At 44.8% G+C, this 19199-nt stretch overlaps 1 protein-coding gene across 2 annotated transcripts in view; it reads left to right on the top strand.

The window, feature by feature from the left end:
- The window catches only part of EFEMP1 (EGF containing fibulin extracellular matrix protein 1), a 46061-nt gene extending 31304 nt beyond the window's left edge, over positions 1–14757 (top strand). For both annotated transcript variants that reach the window (XM_056486643.1, XM_056486644.1), the window contains exons 5-11: positions 1468–1590; positions 4905–5024; positions 8191–8310; positions 9686–9805; positions 11411–11534; positions 11654–11849; positions 13562–14757. In XM_056486643.1, coding sequence (XP_056342618.1) covers positions 1468–1590; positions 4905–5024; positions 8191–8310; positions 9686–9805; positions 11411–11534; positions 11654–11849; positions 13562–13720 — 962 coding nt within the window. In that variant the 3' untranslated portion in view covers positions 13721–14757. The remainder of the gene's footprint in view (positions 1–1467; positions 1591–4904; positions 5025–8190; positions 8311–9685; positions 9806–11410; positions 11535–11653; positions 11850–13561) is intronic.
- Positions 14758–19199: the final 4442 nt, after the last annotated feature.

The raw sequence follows: 19199 nt of genomic DNA, 5'->3' as shown, positions 1-19199 counted from the left end.
ACAAGTAATTTATTTCCAGTTTGTAGGAACCAGGAGTACAAAGCTCACGAGCTCCCTGCAAAGACTTGCCTTCAGCTGCCCCATGTTGGGGTGGCAGGAGGCAGCCAGTTGTAGTCCCCAAAACCCTTCACACCTGGGAAGGTGCTTTTCAGTGCCAGGACACAAGAGTGAGCTCAGCAAATCCTGCACCAGCTCAGCAGCCTCAGCCCTGACACTCTGCAGAAATGCAAAGAGCAGCCTAACATAAAAGGCCTTCAGCTTCCCTGTTGAATAATGGGAAGATGTATGTAAAATATTTGGACACTTGGGGAAAAGGGTAAATGGTGAGAATTAATTCAAACTGTTGATGGTTTATTTTTTATTGAATCTTGTGGTTGAAATTGTTTTCATTTGTTATGAGAAAGAATCCATCATTTTTTCCAAAGCACCACCCAGAATCTGCCACTGGTGATGTTCTAACATCCCCAGTGCCTATACAAATAGAGAGGTCAGCTGAGATTTGTAAACTAGAGATCATAAGTTTTAAGGAATTTGTTTATTCAGCCTAGAGTCTCCAAATTGTGTATGATGCCAAAATCAAAAAGTCATTTCACTGTACTGTGTCATGTTACAATAAAAAGCTCTCCAACATTTTGGATGTTCAGATGAGAAAGCAAATTGTAATTCATTTGTCAGCACATGCAGTTTAATTATAATTAAGTACCTCCAGCAGTCATAATGAGCAGGCAGAATGGAAATGCTGTTTTTATACTTGTATAAACCTGCACTGAGTGCAAACTAAAAGCTGCCTGAATTACTCTGAAAAGTATCGGGCTAGAACTTGCAGTTTTAGCTGCACTGTGCTAATACAAACATACATAAACTGTTTCCAGAGACTCCAACAGATTGACTGAATTAGGGGAATTTTCATGGGAATGACAAGAGGCAGATCTCTTCCTGATGAGAAGGCACCACATACCAAGCTCTGAGTCCCTGTCCAAAGCATGGAGCACGGGAACCATGCAAGAGATCAGCAGAGTCTTTTCAGTACCAGCAAAACAACATATTTCTAACTCCTCTCCTTCTTGAGAAAGAGCTGAACTGCATTTGCTGAAATTATCTGGAGTAATTCAGCATGAAACATCCAACCAGTGTGGGAAAAAAAAGGAGCAAAACAAAACAGGCAAACCATTCAAATTTGATGAAGCTGGAAGAAGTTTACAGAAAATTCTAGACTGACAAGTACAAAATATTAATGGCATTTGACAAACAAATGTTTAAAATAACCATATGTGAAAATATCCACGAGAATTCAAACATGACCAGATTTCTGATAGCTGCAAGTGTTGGGAGGATATCTTGGGAGTGCCTTTGAACCTTTCTGCCTGCACTCATAGGTAGCTTGAAGATGTGTAAAGCATTTCCACAGGTTAAAGTCTTTAAGTACATTTAATGACTAATATTGCACTTGTTTTCTTTTTTATAAAGACATAGATGAATGTGCAACTGGAACCCACAGTTGTAGAGCTGACCAAGTGTGTGTCAATTTAAGAGGGTCCTTCAGCTGCCAGTGCCCTCCAGGCTACCAGAAGCGAGGGGAGCAGTGTGTTGGTGAGTGCTGCTTTCCATTCCATGGCTTTCCTTCACTGTCTGCAGTTGCAAACGTCGTGTTGGTCACAAAGCAGATGGGTGTGTGTGGTGTGAAACAGCTGACTCCCTTTGGAACGCAATGGAATAGTCACTTTACCACAGCAATTCATCACTAAACACGGGATGAGGACTATTTTAAGGATAATCAACACTCGGAGTTCACAAGCTGAGTTTTGCTAATAGTTCCCATTGTGTGATTGTTTGTGTTGGGGCATTGCCCAGGGTCCCAGATATTGCCACGATGGCAGCAGAGCACATCTTTTCCCCTGAGATCCAACTCCAGGTCCATGGGACACAGCACTCTCTCCCCAGCCCTGCTCCAGGACTCAGCTTTATGAGCACAAATGAAGGAGAAGGAAACTCTGAATGCAGGTACAGGAGAGCTGCAGCCCCTAAAACCCCCCAGGCTTTATTCCCCGTGCCAAGATAAGCTGCTGGCACCTTTGGGAACCCTGCAAGCACGGCATGGAATTAAATCCAAGTGCAGGACAAACACTGCACCTCTCCTATCCCATCCTCAGGTGGGGACACCATGCCAAAGTGCCATCACCCTGTTCCTTCTGCCTGCCTTTCACACCTCTTTAATCACCATCTCGATGGACAAATCACTTCTAGAGGCACTCCAGCCTTAAGCCTTGGCTTTGTCAGATAATAAAAACAGCCCTGAAGGAGGAGAGTCACATCTACACAGGAGGAGATATTCAAAACAGCCTCTTTAAGACACTGGTTTAATGCAGCTGAGGAGAAAAGGGGTTGGGGTTTTCTCCTCAACAGGACTCAAAGTTTTCCTCTCTCAGGGATCCTGCATTTCAAGGTGTATAAGAATTCTACAATTTTTGTTCTTAATCTCTTCAAAAAGCCTTGCTAAGGCCATAGGTAAGAAACTGAGGAGATTTTAGTACACACCTAGAATAACTTCAATTTCTGGGCATGGCTCTTTCTTCGGGATTCCAATCCATGGGCTGTAGAAATAAACCCAAAAATTCTTATCTCTTTCCTAAGAGATGTAGATCAGGCCCTGAACTGTCAAATTGGTGTAAACACAGGTGCATCTGAGTTTTCTCAATTCTCTGTGCAGGAGTAGGATGACTAATTTGGAATGCAGATAGAGGAATGTCTTTGGAAGGTCATGGATTTCTTTTAATATCTGGGGTTTCTTTGGATTTTTCATATAGCAGGTAAATTATATTACTGCCATGCAACAGCACTTTTGATATCAAGACCCATGGTCCTAAATGAAAGTCTCACTGGAAATAGAACAGAACTGAGAAGAAATGAGAGTCATAGATCCTTATATCTAAATGTGAGCACATTTATGCATCTAAATCTATCCATGGAGATGTCTGCAAAGGGAAATTTCCCCTCTCCTATTTAGGTCAAAACCAAGAATAACACCTGTGTTACATATTACATACTGACCTAAATTACAAGTACATCCCAACAGTTAGTACTGTCAGCATTTCAGAATAAAGCCTGTCTTTGGGGATTTTATAACAGCTTAGCCAGAAAATGTTCTTGGGGCCAGATCTTGATAGAGGTTCTCCATATGGGAGGAAATGTTTCTCAAATTTGAAAGAAATTTTTCCAGACTATTTTGGCTTGAAAGTAGAGGGAGAAAAGGACACATTTTTAACAATTGGTTGATTTTTATCTAAATTCACTAACAATTTCTGATGTTTTTTCTAATTTTTTTAAATTTTCCTGTTCATATATTGCCAAATGAGTCTTTTCTGAAATGCATGACTGCAGAGAGAATTGTTTTCCAGCATCCCTTCAAACAGATTTGGCCCAATTGATCAGATGAATCTCAGCCCTTAGATCTGCCCAGAGCTGATGTGCCTAATCCCACAAGGAAAATTCCCACTGAATAAGAGACAGATCCTGAAAGCATTTATGTGTATAAATGTACCAAAGCATTGCTTGTATGGATAATCCTATTTTTTTCATAGTTACTTATAAGAGCTTAGTCCTGTAAAAGTCAAGGATGGAAATCTACTGTGCCTCCTTAATTTATTCCATTTCCACTTCCAAATTTCTCTCTGCAACAAGAATTACAGTGACAATTGCTACTGTATGGATAGCCAGGAATTTTCCAGCATAAGCCTTTTCATTCAGAATAATCCAAAACACTCCACTAAATTCAGCCCTAAATTTGACATAGAAAGAGTTAACTTCTAAAGATTATTTTTTCACTTGATATTAAAACAAACACTTTCCTCATTATAAAAAAAAAAAAGTCTTGGCCTCTTTTTAAACACATCTATGGTGGAAACAGCTGGAGGTAGGAAACTCAAGATCTGGCATGGATGTGGGAAGTGCCTTTCTTTGTTCCAGTGAATACTGGTGTGATTTGTGTGAGTGTTGATCCTTTGAAATGTCCCATTGTGTACGAGCCTGGAGCACTGCCGTGGATTTCTTCACCGAGCTCAAGGCAGCCACTACACACACAGATGATGATGGGATAACAAAACATGTTTTCCAGGCAAAACCAGAGCCACTCTCTCCTGCAGAACGCAGGGAAGCCTTTTAAAAGGCAGAGGGGTAGGGGATGGTGTGGTGCAGGTTTGAGGTGGAAGCCCTGCTCTGATGCACAGCAGGAATGCTGACTCTGGGAAAGGCAGACTGCTGCACCTCAGGAGCAGGGCTGACCTGCAGGGAGAGGCTGCCAAGGGCAGCACAAGGGATGCACAGGCAGGTGAGTGCTGTCCAGCACAGGCACCAGGGCAGTGGGAGCAATGGGAAACCCCTGGGGAGCAAGGCAGGCTCTGGGGATCCCTGTGGAAGCACAACCATCTGTTTCCTTTCCAGGCCCATTCATTCTCTAGCCTTGCCATTCCCCTGGACTTGCACAGAAAATCTGGACTGTTCTTAATGGAGCTGAAAAGATTTAGGACGTGCCAGGTGTGCTGCATGCGAGTTTTTGGGAAAATGAGCTCCAAGCCACACTGGCTGTGTTGGTCAGCGCCTGAGGGAGATCCTGAGGGATCAGGGAAAGCTGAACAAAACACCGAGTTTTACCTGCACAAAATAAACCAGACTAAGCACTACCGCAGGACTGAGTCAATAAAATAAAGCTGGAATGCACCGCGAAGACAGGGAGCATAAAATAGTTCCAAAGGCAGGAAAAGTTAAAGCGTATCTCTCAATACCCACAGCAGCATTCCCAGCTCACATAAGCTCTCCTCCTGCTTTTAATCGAGCGCAATTAGCAGTCCTGGGGCGGGAGGGAAGCGCGGCGCTGCCGTGTGAGCTCACCGGTGTTTTCTGTGCCGCAGACATCGACGAGTGCACCCTGCCCCCGTACTGCCACCACCGCTGCGTCAACACCCCCGGCTCCTACTACTGCCAGTGCAACGCGGGCTTCCAGCTGGCGGCCAACAACCACACCTGCGTGGGTAAGGGCTGCCTGCGCTCCCGGGACACGCAGACACCTCCGGGACACGCAGACACACACCGGGACACACAGACACACACCGGGACACACAGACACACACTGGGACACGCAGACACGCACCGGGACACACAGACACGCACCGGGACACACAGACACGCACCGGGACACACAGACACACACCGGGACACGCAGACACACACCGGGACACGCAGACACGCACCGGGACACGCAGACACGCACCGGGACACACAGACACACAACGGGACACACAGACACACACCGGGACACGCAGACACACAACGGGACACACAGACACGCACCCGCACACACAGACACGCACCGGGACACACAGACACGCACCGGGACACACAGACACACTCCGGGACACACAGACACGCTCCGGGACACGCAGAAACGCACCGGGACACGCAGAAACGCACCGGGACACGCAGACACGCACCGGGACACGCAGACACGCACCGGGACACACAGAAACACACCGGGACACACAGACACGCTCCGGGACACACAGACACACACCGGGACACGCAGACACGCACCGGGACACGCAGACACGCACCGGGACACACAGACACGCACCGGGACACATAGACACACTCCGGGACACGCAGACACACTCCGGGACACACAGACACACACGGGGACACACAGACACGCACCGGGACACACAGACACGCACCCGGACACGCAGACACGCACCCGGACACGCAGACACGCACCCGGACACACAGACACACACCCGGACACGCAGACACGCACCGGGACACGCAGACACGCACCGGGACACGCAGACACGCACCGGGACACACAGACACGCACCCGGACACACAGACACACTCCGGGACACGCAGACACGCACCGGGACACGCAGACACGCACCCGGACACACAGACACACACCCGGACACACAGACACGCACCGGGACACGCAGACACACAACCAGACACGCACCCGGACACACAGACACGCACCGGGACACACAGACACACAACGGGACACACAGACACACGGCTGCCACCAGCAAACTGAAACCAAAGCAGCAGCAAGCTCAACACGCTGCACTGAGAGGCTCCCCGGAATTACAGGAGGGCTGGAGAAAAATTTACAGCTCCCTTGGACACCTGTTATTTTATTCCAAGGACAATCTAAAGCCTTATATTCAGTATTTCATCCTACACTTAATTATTCTTGCATTTCTGCTTTATTATTACTACGCTTTCCTGGTATTATTCCCAGTTCACACAACAAAAGTCAGAACTGGGAATCAAGGGAATCAATACCATACCTCTGCAGCTAAGGGCAATTAGCCTCAGCACATGGTAAACAAATCCTTTAGGGCACATTTGGATATTTAGAAAAACCTTGAAACAATGGTCACTATGAGTGACCTTTCAGCTGTGATGTTGCCCTTAGAAATAAAACACTAAGTGAAGGTGCACAGTAAAACTAGACTGTTGTAAAGTTTGAAATCATAATATCTCTTCTAGAACGATAACAGTAATAACAAATAATTACTTATTAAAAAGAAATTAGAGCAATAATTACTCTATGAGAGTAATAATAAAATATAACTGCCTGCAGAAGCACAGAGAGAATGGCTATAAAATCAGGGAGTGATGGGTATGGTCAGTTCTTTATAGATGTAATTTGTGTATATAAAATCTATATTGTGTACATATAAAAAATGAGGCTGGGTTTTCCAGCTTCCACCATCCCTTCCAAGCACTGCCAAACCTCACCAGCACCCTGGCACACTGCACAGCTCTGAAGCGAGGCAGGAATTGCTTGGTTCTCACCAAATCATGGGATTTTTAAAATTGCCCATGGACACCAGAACCACGTGACAAAAGTCACTTTTTTGTCCCTTCCATGGTTCAGATGGAAGGTGGATTCTCTCAGCACTTCAAACACCCCTTCCCTGGCTTTCCAGCCCCATCATGCACATTTCTACCAGGTGAAGGGGAGGAAAGCTTAAGGAGAAGATTTAGAAATGAGTGGTTGCTGCATCAAGACAAAGTCTCACATCTGCCACAGCAACACTTGACAGCTGTAGCATTACATTTGTGTCACAACTTCTGCCTGGATTGAAAATGGGTCAATATTTCTTGGACAATGAACAGAACTGGGGCTTTGGCCACCTAATTTATTCCTCCTGGTAGTATTGGAGGAGGAATGATGTACATCCTTTGCACTGCTGCCAGAAATGAACTCAGAGGAAAAAAAAGATTTTGTGATGAGTTTTGCCCTATTATCATTCATTTTCAGGATCAGGAGGTTCATTATGCAGAGAATTCATATCTTCTTCATTGGTTTCATTTTTCTTAGGGCCTCATCTTTGTCAGTTTTTGGTGTATCTGTAAATTTACAGTGTTGCTGACATTTATAAGCCATGAACTCAATTTTTTTTCCCAAGCACAGCGCTCCACTCATGGAGATATCTGATAAACACAAACATGAATGGAAAACATGCAGGAGGAAAATACAAGGGAAAACACTAAAATCTGCAGACTGACAGGAGCAGCAGTTAATCAACAATCTGTGCCAAACAAGGGCTATAGATTCCAGAGGTGATTAGACTTATATAAACTTCCCATTAAAAATTGCTTCTCCTCTCATACCAGCATCCTCAAAATGTTCTTGGGGATGGGCAACAGCATGGAAAATGTAGCACAGAAAAATACCTTCCCCCAATATGGTCTAGGCCTTAGAGCTCTGCAGAACTCTACTGGCCTCAAAGGCTCATGTTATAACTGCAATGGAATTTAAAAGAACAAATTTTCAGAGTAATAAATAGCTCAAATAAATCTTAACCACTGCATGCTGAGAGGCCTTATCAGTATGTGTTCCTTATATCAATTATTTATAGAGACTTGGCATTTCATACCTGAAAAAAAGAGGCTGGAATGTGGAGTTTAATAGCCACATTAAACATTTTTGGGAGAATTCATCACACATTAGAATAACTCTCATTCCTGGAAAAATACTGGTTTTTACATGGAATGTAAAGCACAGATCTAACATTGCTCCAGTGACTGCAGCTCTACATTGATAGAGCCAACTGAGCTTCTGCTGAGCCCAGCCTAAGGACTAATCCACCAAGTCTAATTACCACCTACACAAGATAAATATCTGATTTTTCCTTTCAGACATAAACGAGTGTGATGCCAACAACCCATGTGCACAGCAGTGCTACAATATCCTGGGTTCTTTCATCTGCCAGTGTAATCCAGGCTTTGAGCTAAGCAGTGACAGAATCAACTGTGAAGGTGAGACTTTTTTTGTCTTGGAAAAACTTTTTTTTTTTTTTTTTTTTTTTTTTTTTGTGTCCCTGGCAGCCTTTCTGTGAACTAAGGGACAGAATTGAAGACACTCTCAGGGTAGAGTTGTAGCCAAAAGCCTTCAGATATTTATTTTTTATGGTATAAAGGGGACTAATTCACAGCTGAGTAGCTGCACTGCTTTCAGGTACAGGTAGGAATGGGTGTCTCTACAGCAAGTGCAAAAAGGACAGAGGTTGCTGCACTTCAGGTCCCAAGTGGGAAGAAAGAGCTTTCTGAACCCTGATTGCACAAACTGCCTGGAATTGTGGGTGGTCTAACACTGATGACCATTAAATGAATTGGAAAGGAATGCACACCAAAAACAAGGGCAATTCTGTGTGTTGTTAGGCTCCTCTGAAAACAAAACCTCCAATTCCTGATTTTAAGGGAGCAGACAAGTGTGCTTTTGAGGTGCTCTGCAGCCTGTGTACACAAACAGCATTTCTCCTGCTGATTGTACAGTCAACACTTCATTTCCTCTGCCAGGGGCTCCACAGGGGTGCCCTAATCTCCTTTTGGACACACGATGAGCTCAGCCTTAGAGCCCACATCCTTTTACCAGCCTTGGAGCCAGAGAGGTCCCTGCTGCAGCACTGCCCTCCCCAAGGAGCTGGAAGGGCTGCTACAGATGCTCCCCCTGCTAAGCCAAGCTGCTGAAGCTAATCCTATTTGAACAGAACAGGCAACAGCAAGTATGCAGCCTCCAAGGACATCCCTGAGCCCAGCCCAAGAGCTGGGCTCAGCTCAGAGCTCTGTGCTTTCCAAGCCAAGCCCTGCTCTTGATGGGTTTAAATTCACCTCCTGTTGGTGGCATACACTGTTCAGCTCTGTCTCACACCAGGCTTCCCTCACAGGGACTGATGGATACACAAGAATAAAAAAAAGCAAGAGAATGGTATCCACTGATTATTATTAGAAGGCAAAGAAAGACCTTTACCTCTTTCCCAGAGAGTTACTCCATAGTGTAGGGCACAAGTACAAAGGCAACATTTTTGCCTTACTAACTAATCTCACAGCTGTGGGCTTTTTCCTCAAAGTCATCACATTTTGGAATACTGCAAGTACACACAATTTCAAGAGTTATTTTCCCAAACCTGTCCTGAAGTCTACTTTAGCTTCTTCTTCCTCAAATCCAAAATTCTTTTGGAGGATTACTAACAAAATTCCAGCAAAGCTCAGCCTTCCATTCTCAAGGTGTTAAGCAGCACATTTCAGGTTTTGGGTAATTTTTTTTTTTTGTTCCCCTCAAGCATTTAGCTATTCTGTTTAGTTCTGCAGCAAGGTAAATTTCCAAAGCCAATAACAGTTTTGCTCTCTGCAGACACTGATGAGTGCAGAACCTCGAGTTACATCTGTCAGTACCAGTGTGTCAACGAGCCAGGGAAGTTCTCCTGCGTGTGCCCCGAAGGATACCAGGTAGTGGGAGGCAGGACATGCCAAGGTAGGTGCCCTCCCCTTGGCAGGCTCAGCCCTGCATCATTTACACCACCTCAGGCAGGGCTCAGGGTGATCTAGCTAAATGGTTGTACTGCATGACAGGATTACTGTGCTGATAGCAGAAGATAAGTTGATAAAGCACTTGATGATTCATTAAATATCTTCTAATCTCATTTGAATCCTTGAGCTCAAACTCCAAGTCCTTTGGATTCCCAGGACAAAATTTCAGTTTTTGCAACCTGCTGGTAAAACTTCTCTTGGATGTCAAGGTAGTGGCTCTAAATTTGAGATAAACATCCCTGAATAAATCCAGGTCATTTTTTACAGATACATGGCTTTGTATCACGTTTCTTTTCAGAGAGATTCCTAAATCCAGTCACAGTAGAAATTCAAGATATATTTTTTCTGATAACAAGAGGGAAAGAAATGCAAGCCTTCAGCAGCTTAGATAATTCGTGTGTAGAAAAATAAATGTTTTGGCCAAGTGCCATCAAATGCCAGGATTTTCATGTTTGTGGTTTTTTTCTCAGTGGTGCTAAAAGTCTGTGCTTCTTATTAGAGAACATTGCAGAATATTGCATTAAGTGCAAGAACTATTGCTTCTGTAATGCAACAGTGGCTATTTTTAGAAATAAAGAGATGTGATGATTAGGGGCAGAAAAATGAGGAAATAACTCTTCCTTATCAGTATTTTGTCTTAGAAAATCCTGATTATCTTCTTTCTCTTCTGAAGAACAGCAGCTGACACTGAGCATTGCAGGATACTTGATTTAAGCATCTCAAAACCTGTTTGTGCCTTCCAAGAGATGACATTTGGATAAAGCCTTTCTGTGCCTGTGTGAAAGTTAGGAGACCATGTGGGTAGACAGTGAGGCTCTGGCACTGACAGCAAATGGAGCATTAATACAGTGCAAGGCTCACAGTCCCCACCTCCCTGCAGGGTTCTTCTCCCAGGCAAAAGAAGCTCTACTTTGCACAATAAATGAGCCTTTACTATTTCTTCTCAAACTGTTCTAGTGAAAATGTAGCCATTAATGAAGCACTTGAGACCATAAACCCAGGTTTTAACAACTGAGAAGCTGCAAAAGGCAGGTAATCACAATTTTTCCTTGAGACCTTTTTCCTCTGTCTCCAGGACACCTTCTGCTGTAAAATCATTCTTAGCTAATTATAAACTTGACAGCATTTCCACAGTTGCATTATATATGATTAATGTGCATCTCCAGTCAGCTAAAAACATTCAGTCTTGCTTAACACCCAAGAAGCAAGTTTATTCCTTTTCTGCAGAGAGAAAGCCTTTACAGCAGGGTCCTAGAAAACAAGACAAGGATGTGGAAAGATGTTCTTAACACCCAAGGAGCAAGTTTATTTCACTTCTGCAGAGAGAAAGCCTTTATAGCAGGGTCCCAGAAAACAAGACAAGGATGTGGAAAGATGTCCTTAACACCCAAGAAGCAAGTTTATTCCCCTCCTGCAGAGAGAAAATCTTTATAACAGGGTCCCAGAAAACAAGATGCATGGATTTAAACAGACAAGCAGGTTTTTTTGTAGTACCATTGTAGCAAGCCCATTTCCATCTGCTTTGACACAGCCCCTCCTTCCTTTTCAGATATAAATGAGTGTGAGACCACCAACGAATGCAGAGAGGACGAAATCTGCTGGAATTACCACGGAGGGTTCCGTTGTTACCCCAGAAATCCTTGTCAAGAGCCCTACGTCCTCACCTCGGAGAAGTAAGGGAAAACAATCACATCTTGTGTTTTCAGGCTCACCCTCAAGAGGGGCCAGGGTGGAGTGCCCCAGAGAATTGTGTTTTAATGCCCTTGCCTGTGCTCTCCCCCGTGCGTGGCAGCCGCTGCGTGTGCCCCGTGTCCAACGCCATCTGCCGGGAGCTGCCCTACTCGGTGGTGTACAAGTACATGAGCATCCGCTCCGACAGGACCGTGCCCTCCGACATCTTCCAGATCCAGGCCACCACCATCTACCCCAATACCATCAACACCTTCAGGATCAAGGCTGGCAACGAGAACGGGGAGTTCTACCTGAGGGTGAGTACTGGGGGCACTCCCACCCTGCCTTGGAACAGCCCCAAATGTCCTCACAAGGCTTCCACAACACCCCAAAGTTCAGCAGCTTTTTGGTGTTTCCTTACTAAGTGTGCTTGGGTTCCAGTTTTCAACAGGCTTTTCATTTCTACTGTGACTCCAACTGTTTCTTTTAACTCCGGAATATGTAGCAATCCTGGGACATCCATGTCAGATTCACCTGAAATAACTCCCTGCCCTCCCCTCTCTGTACCAGCACCTCAGATCAATCTATTCGAGACACAATTATGGAAAGACTCCTTGTACAGTTGCCTTAATTACATTTCTCATTTTGCAAGAGAAGAAATCAATACCAGCTTTCTAGAAATCTGTGCCCCACCTCAAACTAAGCTCAGGCCAACTTACAGTGCTTTTATGTTGAGACATAATTAAACTTTATTTCTCATAGTGAAACCCAAGGAAGTGCAAAATACTTGGGATAGCAGTATTTCCTGTTAGTGGGACACATGCAAATAGATGTACATGAATGGGAGTGTCTAGAACATCTGCTTTTTAACAGGTTTTTTTGGGGAAGAAAACTCATTTTCTTGAACCCCTATAATATTCACAAATTCCCAGGAAATTCTTTTTCCCTCATATGTGGCTTTACACACTGTAAATCAGATTCAGCTTTAAAATTTTCTATCAGAAATACAGCAATTGGGAGGTTTTAATGTTTAATTATTTTCCTCAAATCAGGAGATGAAGGGCTTTTGATAGTACATCCAACAAGTGTCCCAAGCTATGTTTATTTACACCATGGTTACCCAAGGTGGGAACAGGGAGCTACTCATCCATTTATCATTTGTTGTGACACCACAAATCCAGGGGAAAGCACTGGATTACAGGTTACACATCAAAACATCCTAACTAGCCCCAAAATATGAACAGCTATTTGCTTAAAATGAAAACTAGATCACTGCAGGCCCCACTTGGGTTAGACCCCAGTGTGGCCCTTGGAGTAACAAATCCCATCTCCTTTGCCACACAACAAGAAATCACAGGCCTTAAATAAGGAAGCACAAGTTTATTTCTGCCAGGGGATGGAAGTAAACAAAAGCTTACTTGGAAGTTATTCCTACTGTTGTAGTTAAATGCTGAGCCTGCTCCTGGATGCAGCAGATGGATTGGATTCATCTGTGCACCCAGCTTACATGACAGGGAGAAAATATTTGTAGTAGGCAAAGGGAGAGATATCCAGATGATAAGAATCAACTCTAAGACAAAGATGTTTGGCAAACCAGCAGCATCACCCCAGACTGGGAAAAAGGCTTTGAAGCAGAAGGAGATGGGGATAGCAACAGCCACACACCAGCAGCAAAAATTCCCAGCACTTCAAGGACAGCACAACTTCTGGAGTATGAGCCACACAGTTGAGGTTCCCTCCACTGACCAAACTGCTCCACTGTTAGAGACATTAGGGCTCTTGTTTTCCTTAATCTCTATTTCAAAAGCGGGTGGATGGGGTTAAAACAAAGGCCATCCTGGGACAGATCACTTCCCACATGCTCTGGGGGAGCCAGCGCAGCCAGGACCAGGTTTCACAGCGCGGTTGATGCCTCTGGGCGCAGCCAGGTGCGAGGTTAGTCCCGGCCCCTGGCCGGGGCTGGGCGGTGACCGCAGCTGGAGCCCTGCGCTGCGCTGAGCCGGGCTTTGCCCTGCCGCTGTCGTTGCAGCAAACGAGCGCGGTGAGCGCCATGCTGGTGCTGGTGAAGTCGCTGTCGGGCCCCAGGGAGCACATCGTGGACCTGGAGATGCTGACGGTGAACAGCCTGAACTACCGCACCAGCTCGGTGCTGCGGCTAACCATCATCGTGGGGCCCTACGCCTTCTAGTGCCCGCCGGCACCGCAGGTCATGGCAAACAAAGCACTTACTATTTTTATTTATAGATTTCGCTCTCCTGTTTAAAAGATTTTGTTTAGTAAGTTGATATCTCTTATTCACACGTTACACCTGTAATTCCAAATTAGTAGATGTGTTCCATAGTATAACATGGGCATTGTCACTTTGTGTATAAAGATTTAAATCTTTTTTTTTATTACCTTCCTTGGACTAGATACATACTATGCTTTTATATGAGAACTGTATGTTCATACTATCCTGTAAAACCTCACACACCCTTCCTAGCCAAATAGGTCATGCAATTTAAAAGTGATCTTCTGTTTTGTTTCTATTTTAAATTCTAATGCAGCTACACTGAATCTCAAAAAAGAAAAAAATTATGTAGTACAAATGATACACAAAGTAATGGTTATCTGATAAGCTAAAATATATTTCTTATTTTTAACTACTTTATAACAAAAGGTAACAGTAAATAAAAATTCCTGTTGACATTTATGTGCTATCACAGTTGGTTTTTCTAGTTTGGGTTGGAGGTAAAGTGGCATTGTGAGAAACCCTTTGCATCAGGGTTTTGTATGCAGATTGTGTTAACCATACCATGGAATAACATTATACTCTCTCCAAGAAAAATAGACCACAGGAAGAAAATATCTCCAACAAAGAAAGAAACTCCAAATAGGAAACCACCAGGCAGGGCACAAATGTCCATGAGAACACTGTTGGTAGTTACTGCTCAGAGGGATGCAGCATTTTCAGACTGAAGTTACCATACTATTTTTCCAGAAATACTATGTTGTACACTAAGAATTGAGTGCATTTCCTTATTAAGTTATATCATTTTCAGGCACTCGGTCCTGTTCTTGCTCTTACAACTCAGATGTATCATGTACAGTGTTCATAAAATTTATTTCTAATTCAAAAACTAATAACATCTTTTGTAATATGTAAAATCTTATTTCATGTTTAAAACGTAGTAGTTAATCCTCTGATGTACAAAATTTTTAATAAAGATCTCTTCCCATATTGTATTTGGTCTCTTTGAGGTAGTTTGTTACTGCTGCTGTTATTGTCACATACTGTGGGATTTGGCAAAGCCTGAACAGAGGGATCCAGATCTCAGCCTGTACAGGATGAGCTCTTGGAAGACTGGAAACACAATTCCTTTGTAGAAGGACAAACCTGCTGCCTACTGAGATTTAGTTTTACTGACAGCAAAAGTTCACTGCAGAGCAAAACTTCGAGCAGGCCACAAGCACTGCGGTTGAGGGTGACACATCCCCCTGCTTGGGCAGACTGCAGAGCAGGACCCCATTATCCAATGATCATTCCTCCAGGAAGTCATTTGTGGCTTTAAACAAACACTGCAGCTGCCAAAAGGCTGGGAGCACGTGGCTGCAGCAGAGGCCAGAAAACCGTGCTGGTGCTGGGTCACGTTCTCTTTGCCTGGGGCCCACAGCAGCAGGGTGAGACCCCTGGCTCACCAGCACTGATCCAGCTGCTCCACAGTGGGATTTAACTGGGCTTTGCCATGGGGAAAGGTCTCTGCTAGAGTGGTCTGGCTTGTAGGGAGCCCCTTCCTCCCCCCAGAGATTGCTCCCCATTCATCTGCTCAGTCTGAAAGGCAACTCCTCGTTCCACACCAGCACTGAGCAAGATGCCCCCACCTCCTGCTCCTCCGTGCAATTCCCATGGCAAACAGCACCTGCTCACCCCTACACATCCTTCAATTAAGTCTTCCTCTCAGTGTAGGCTGTGCTGCTGCTCAGGCATCCCCCCTCCACCCCCAACACTGCTCTTTTATACCAACTTTTAACTTCCAAATTGTGCAATTCAGCATTGCCCACTCCAAGAAAATCAGTTTTGGTGCTTTTAAGTTCGAAATGGGCAGCTGTCTCTTGAGAGGCACCCAGAGGAGGCTCAAGTAGCTTTGCCTCCTTAAGACCCCAGACTTGAAGGGCACCAGGCTGATCCCTGGAGCAATTAAGGAGCCACAAATCATCCCTGAAGTCCCCAAGCTGCCAGGCTCTGCCCCAGGGATTTATTCTACCTGTTTTTATATTAGTTTCACCAACAGCCCTTTTAAATCTCTGCCTGACATTGATCATTACATACAAAAATATTAATACACCTCTCAAATGGCAGGAGCAGCAGTTGTACCTCACACACGTGCCCAAGCCACCCTCAGCCTGCACAGACACTTGGCTCAATCCATTTCATTTACACACAGCTGTCCTGCTACCCTGCTCCCTGTCTGTTTGCAATATCCAAGTGTCCAGCAGAGCACTGGGAGCCCGAAGTGGCTGAGTCAGAGGTGGTCACACAGCTCAGGAGTGCAGATCCAGCCATTTGTCACTGTTCTGCAGGCTGGCTGAGCCCAGGGTGGGTCACTGGGTGTGGGCAGCACTCCCAGGAGAGCCAGGAGCTGGAATAACAGCAGCCCCTCCAAACCAAAACAGGAGCAGAGCTGAGCAGAAACTGGTAGGGGGTGGCTGGTTTTGTTTTGGGTAGGGGTGGGGTACATGACTGAGCCTGAAAGGAGCCCACAGTCAGAATGAGAAGATGATTCAGAGCCTGAACAAGGAGAGCTTTTGTACACCAAAAAAACCTGCAGAGCTTCACCTGCTCCCTGCAGATATGCAACAAGAGTTTGAAGAGCTACTTGGGTTATAAGGGACACTGAAATCCCAATAAATTCTATGAGAGCAGGGTGTTTGCTCTGCTTGGTCTATCCCACTGCCATGACCATTACCAAGAGCACACTCCAGGAAGCATTCTCATATAAACCTGTCAATGTTGGAGAGGAATCTAAATCAGCATCACATGCAAAGTTTAGTATCTTCTCACAAACAGAAAACAGGGAGAAAAGAGAAGGGGAAAATGGGACTGAGTAAACAGAACTTAAGGAAATCAAAAATGCAAGTTCATTCACTTCTCCAGGACCACCTGAACACAGTGCAGTGGGATTATTTTCCTTGGAAAGCTCACAAATGCAAGTTTGTTGTTGAATCCCGTTTCCATGGCTGCAGAGAGTTGCTTGTGTTTTGAATGATCATCCGTGTTTCTAACTTTATAAGTCTCCTAATAAAATATAGAACAGCTGCTGCCCCAGTCAGCTGTTGAGCATATGGAGCCCACCAGGGACAAAGCCCACTGTTAACACAGAGAATTATTTTTAACGCCCTCACATATCTAAACCTCCCCATCATCTCAGCAAAATGGCACAATTCCACACTTCCCAGCTGGGGGAACACCTGCGTCATGCAAAACTGAGCTGGGCTGCATCTGCTGCAAAACCCCATTTCATTTCATCTGGCCAGCAGAAAAAAGTGATCAGCCTCAGTGAATAGGGCAAAAAGTTAACTGTGTTGTATATCTGGGGAAAAGCAGATGTCTAGTTAAGATGTTTATACAGCAAACATTTCTGTATATATTAGGAGGAAAGAGAGCTGTTTAATAAAACAGGGTTGGGTTAGAGTTGCCAAAGCAAATTTGAAGGGCAGTACAACAGCTTTTGTAATTTTTGCATGGGAAAAGACATAAAATCCCGTTTTATATTGATTATGTGCATCAAACAAGTAATTTTTTTTGAGTGATCTCCAAGTTAACTCTTTAAAGCCTCACATGTGTATTTGCTCAGCAGAAAAAACTGCAAACATCATGTCACAGAAATCTCACAAGGAAGGCACACCCTATTCTCTGCTATCTCAGCTATCACCTTGATACTGGATGAGGGACCAAGACACCCAGCAGTGCTTCCTACAGACCAAAATACAGGAGTCAGGTGAGCTCCAGGTTTTCTTTGCAAACACACTCAATCACATTCTTTCTCATGAGATAAATTATTCTGCTTTCTGATCCAGAATCCCAGATGCAACATCAGCACTCTGCATCCCTGCTCCCTTCACAGAAATGCATCTGGATAATTAATACTTTTGAATGTTAATAATAGTTTTGTAATTTCTGCATAACCACATAGTACATATATATTCAAACAGGATAAAAATTCAAAAGGTGCAGCTCTCAGCTAAACACTCCAGCAGCTCCTGCCCTGCAAGCACACTCTGCTGCACTTCATTGCATTGCTGTAATAAAATATTTTTTTTCTCTCCCCCCAACCTGTAAGACACCCCCTAAAGTTCCTGCAGGTCCACAAAGACTCCCAAAGCAAAGCCATGGCCCATCCCCATCCATACACATGAACAAGCACAAGGAAAGGCTTTCAAATGGAGCAGCCTGCCAGCTGACAAAAGCAACATATTTATGCTATGAAACTAGTTTAACATAGTTAAACTATGAAACCACAGCCATGGAAGTTACACAGGCACCTCAAGGCTTAAATCCAGCCAGTGCCACTCCAGAAACATCTGAACCTGTGACCACCTCCTCTGGAGGGTCACATTCTCTTCTTGCACTGGAGTGTTTCTGGAGTATCTCTGTGCAACATACAGGAATGTTTCCTATACAGAATATATACAACAAACACCCAAGTGGGAAGTCAAAAGAGCAAAATTCCTGCAGGCGGCATGGAAACTAGGAAAACAAACAAATTTTGGAAGCTGGGAGCAAGGGCTGCAGAGGGGAAGCCAACATACCAAAACAGCAGGGTAAAAGGCATTATTAAAATCAATAAGTCATTCTCTGAGAAGCTGAGGCTGTACATGAACAAGGCAAATGGAAATGTTCCTGAGCTCTGGAAGGTCAGGGGTGAAAATAAACACGGCAGGCCAAAGGAGCAGCTTGCAAATGCCTGCACTGGCAAATCAAAACTCTCCCAATCACAGCAAAAGCAACATCCCAGGAGGTGATGGGGCCACGCATTAGGGAGACAAGCAAGTAACAGTGATGCCATGGCAAAGAAAATGAAGTGACATTTTCTATTGCATGCCTGGAGGAGGGATTTGGCACAGCAGCACTGTGCCAGAGCTGCTCTTACAGGCAATGTATCAAAGGACCTGCCCTGGAGCAAGAAGTGGATAAAAGAAGGGGAACAGAACATTTTGCTAATGATATCCAGTTGTTCAGGTAAAGATGAGCATCCTCTGGAAAACAGAGCCCTTACAGCACTCTGAATATCAAGCAGGAAATGCCAAATAAAACCAAAGGGGATAAATGCAAAGGGATGCACATGCAGGAAGTGATCCCAGCTTTATTTGAACAGCAAAGGCCTCTGGACTGACCACCACCTCCCAGGAGAGCATCAGGGTTATGGCAGACCATGCAAAGAGGAAACCACAACTCCACAGAGCTAATCCAGCACCAGGAATAACAGGGGATCAGAGCAGGGAATGAAGCTGAACCTTTGCACACTTGTGCAAATGCACCAGAGCATAAACACAGCTTGGAGCTGGAGCCCTGTCCCCCTCCTACAGCAGGATGCTGGGAATGCTAAAGCCCAGAGCAGGCTGAGATTTAAAGCTGGTTTTTGCATCGTTGCTGCCAGCACCAGGTTTGGTGCCCAAATATCACAGCC

This window comes from Oenanthe melanoleuca, chromosome 3 (assembly GCF_029582105.1).
Source record: "Oenanthe melanoleuca isolate GR-GAL-2019-014 chromosome 3, OMel1.0, whole genome shotgun sequence".
NCBI lineage: Eukaryota > Metazoa > Chordata > Aves > Passeriformes > Muscicapidae > Oenanthe > Oenanthe melanoleuca.
Note: the sequence above shows the minus strand (reverse complement) of the source record. Positions and strands in the feature narration are given on the sequence as shown.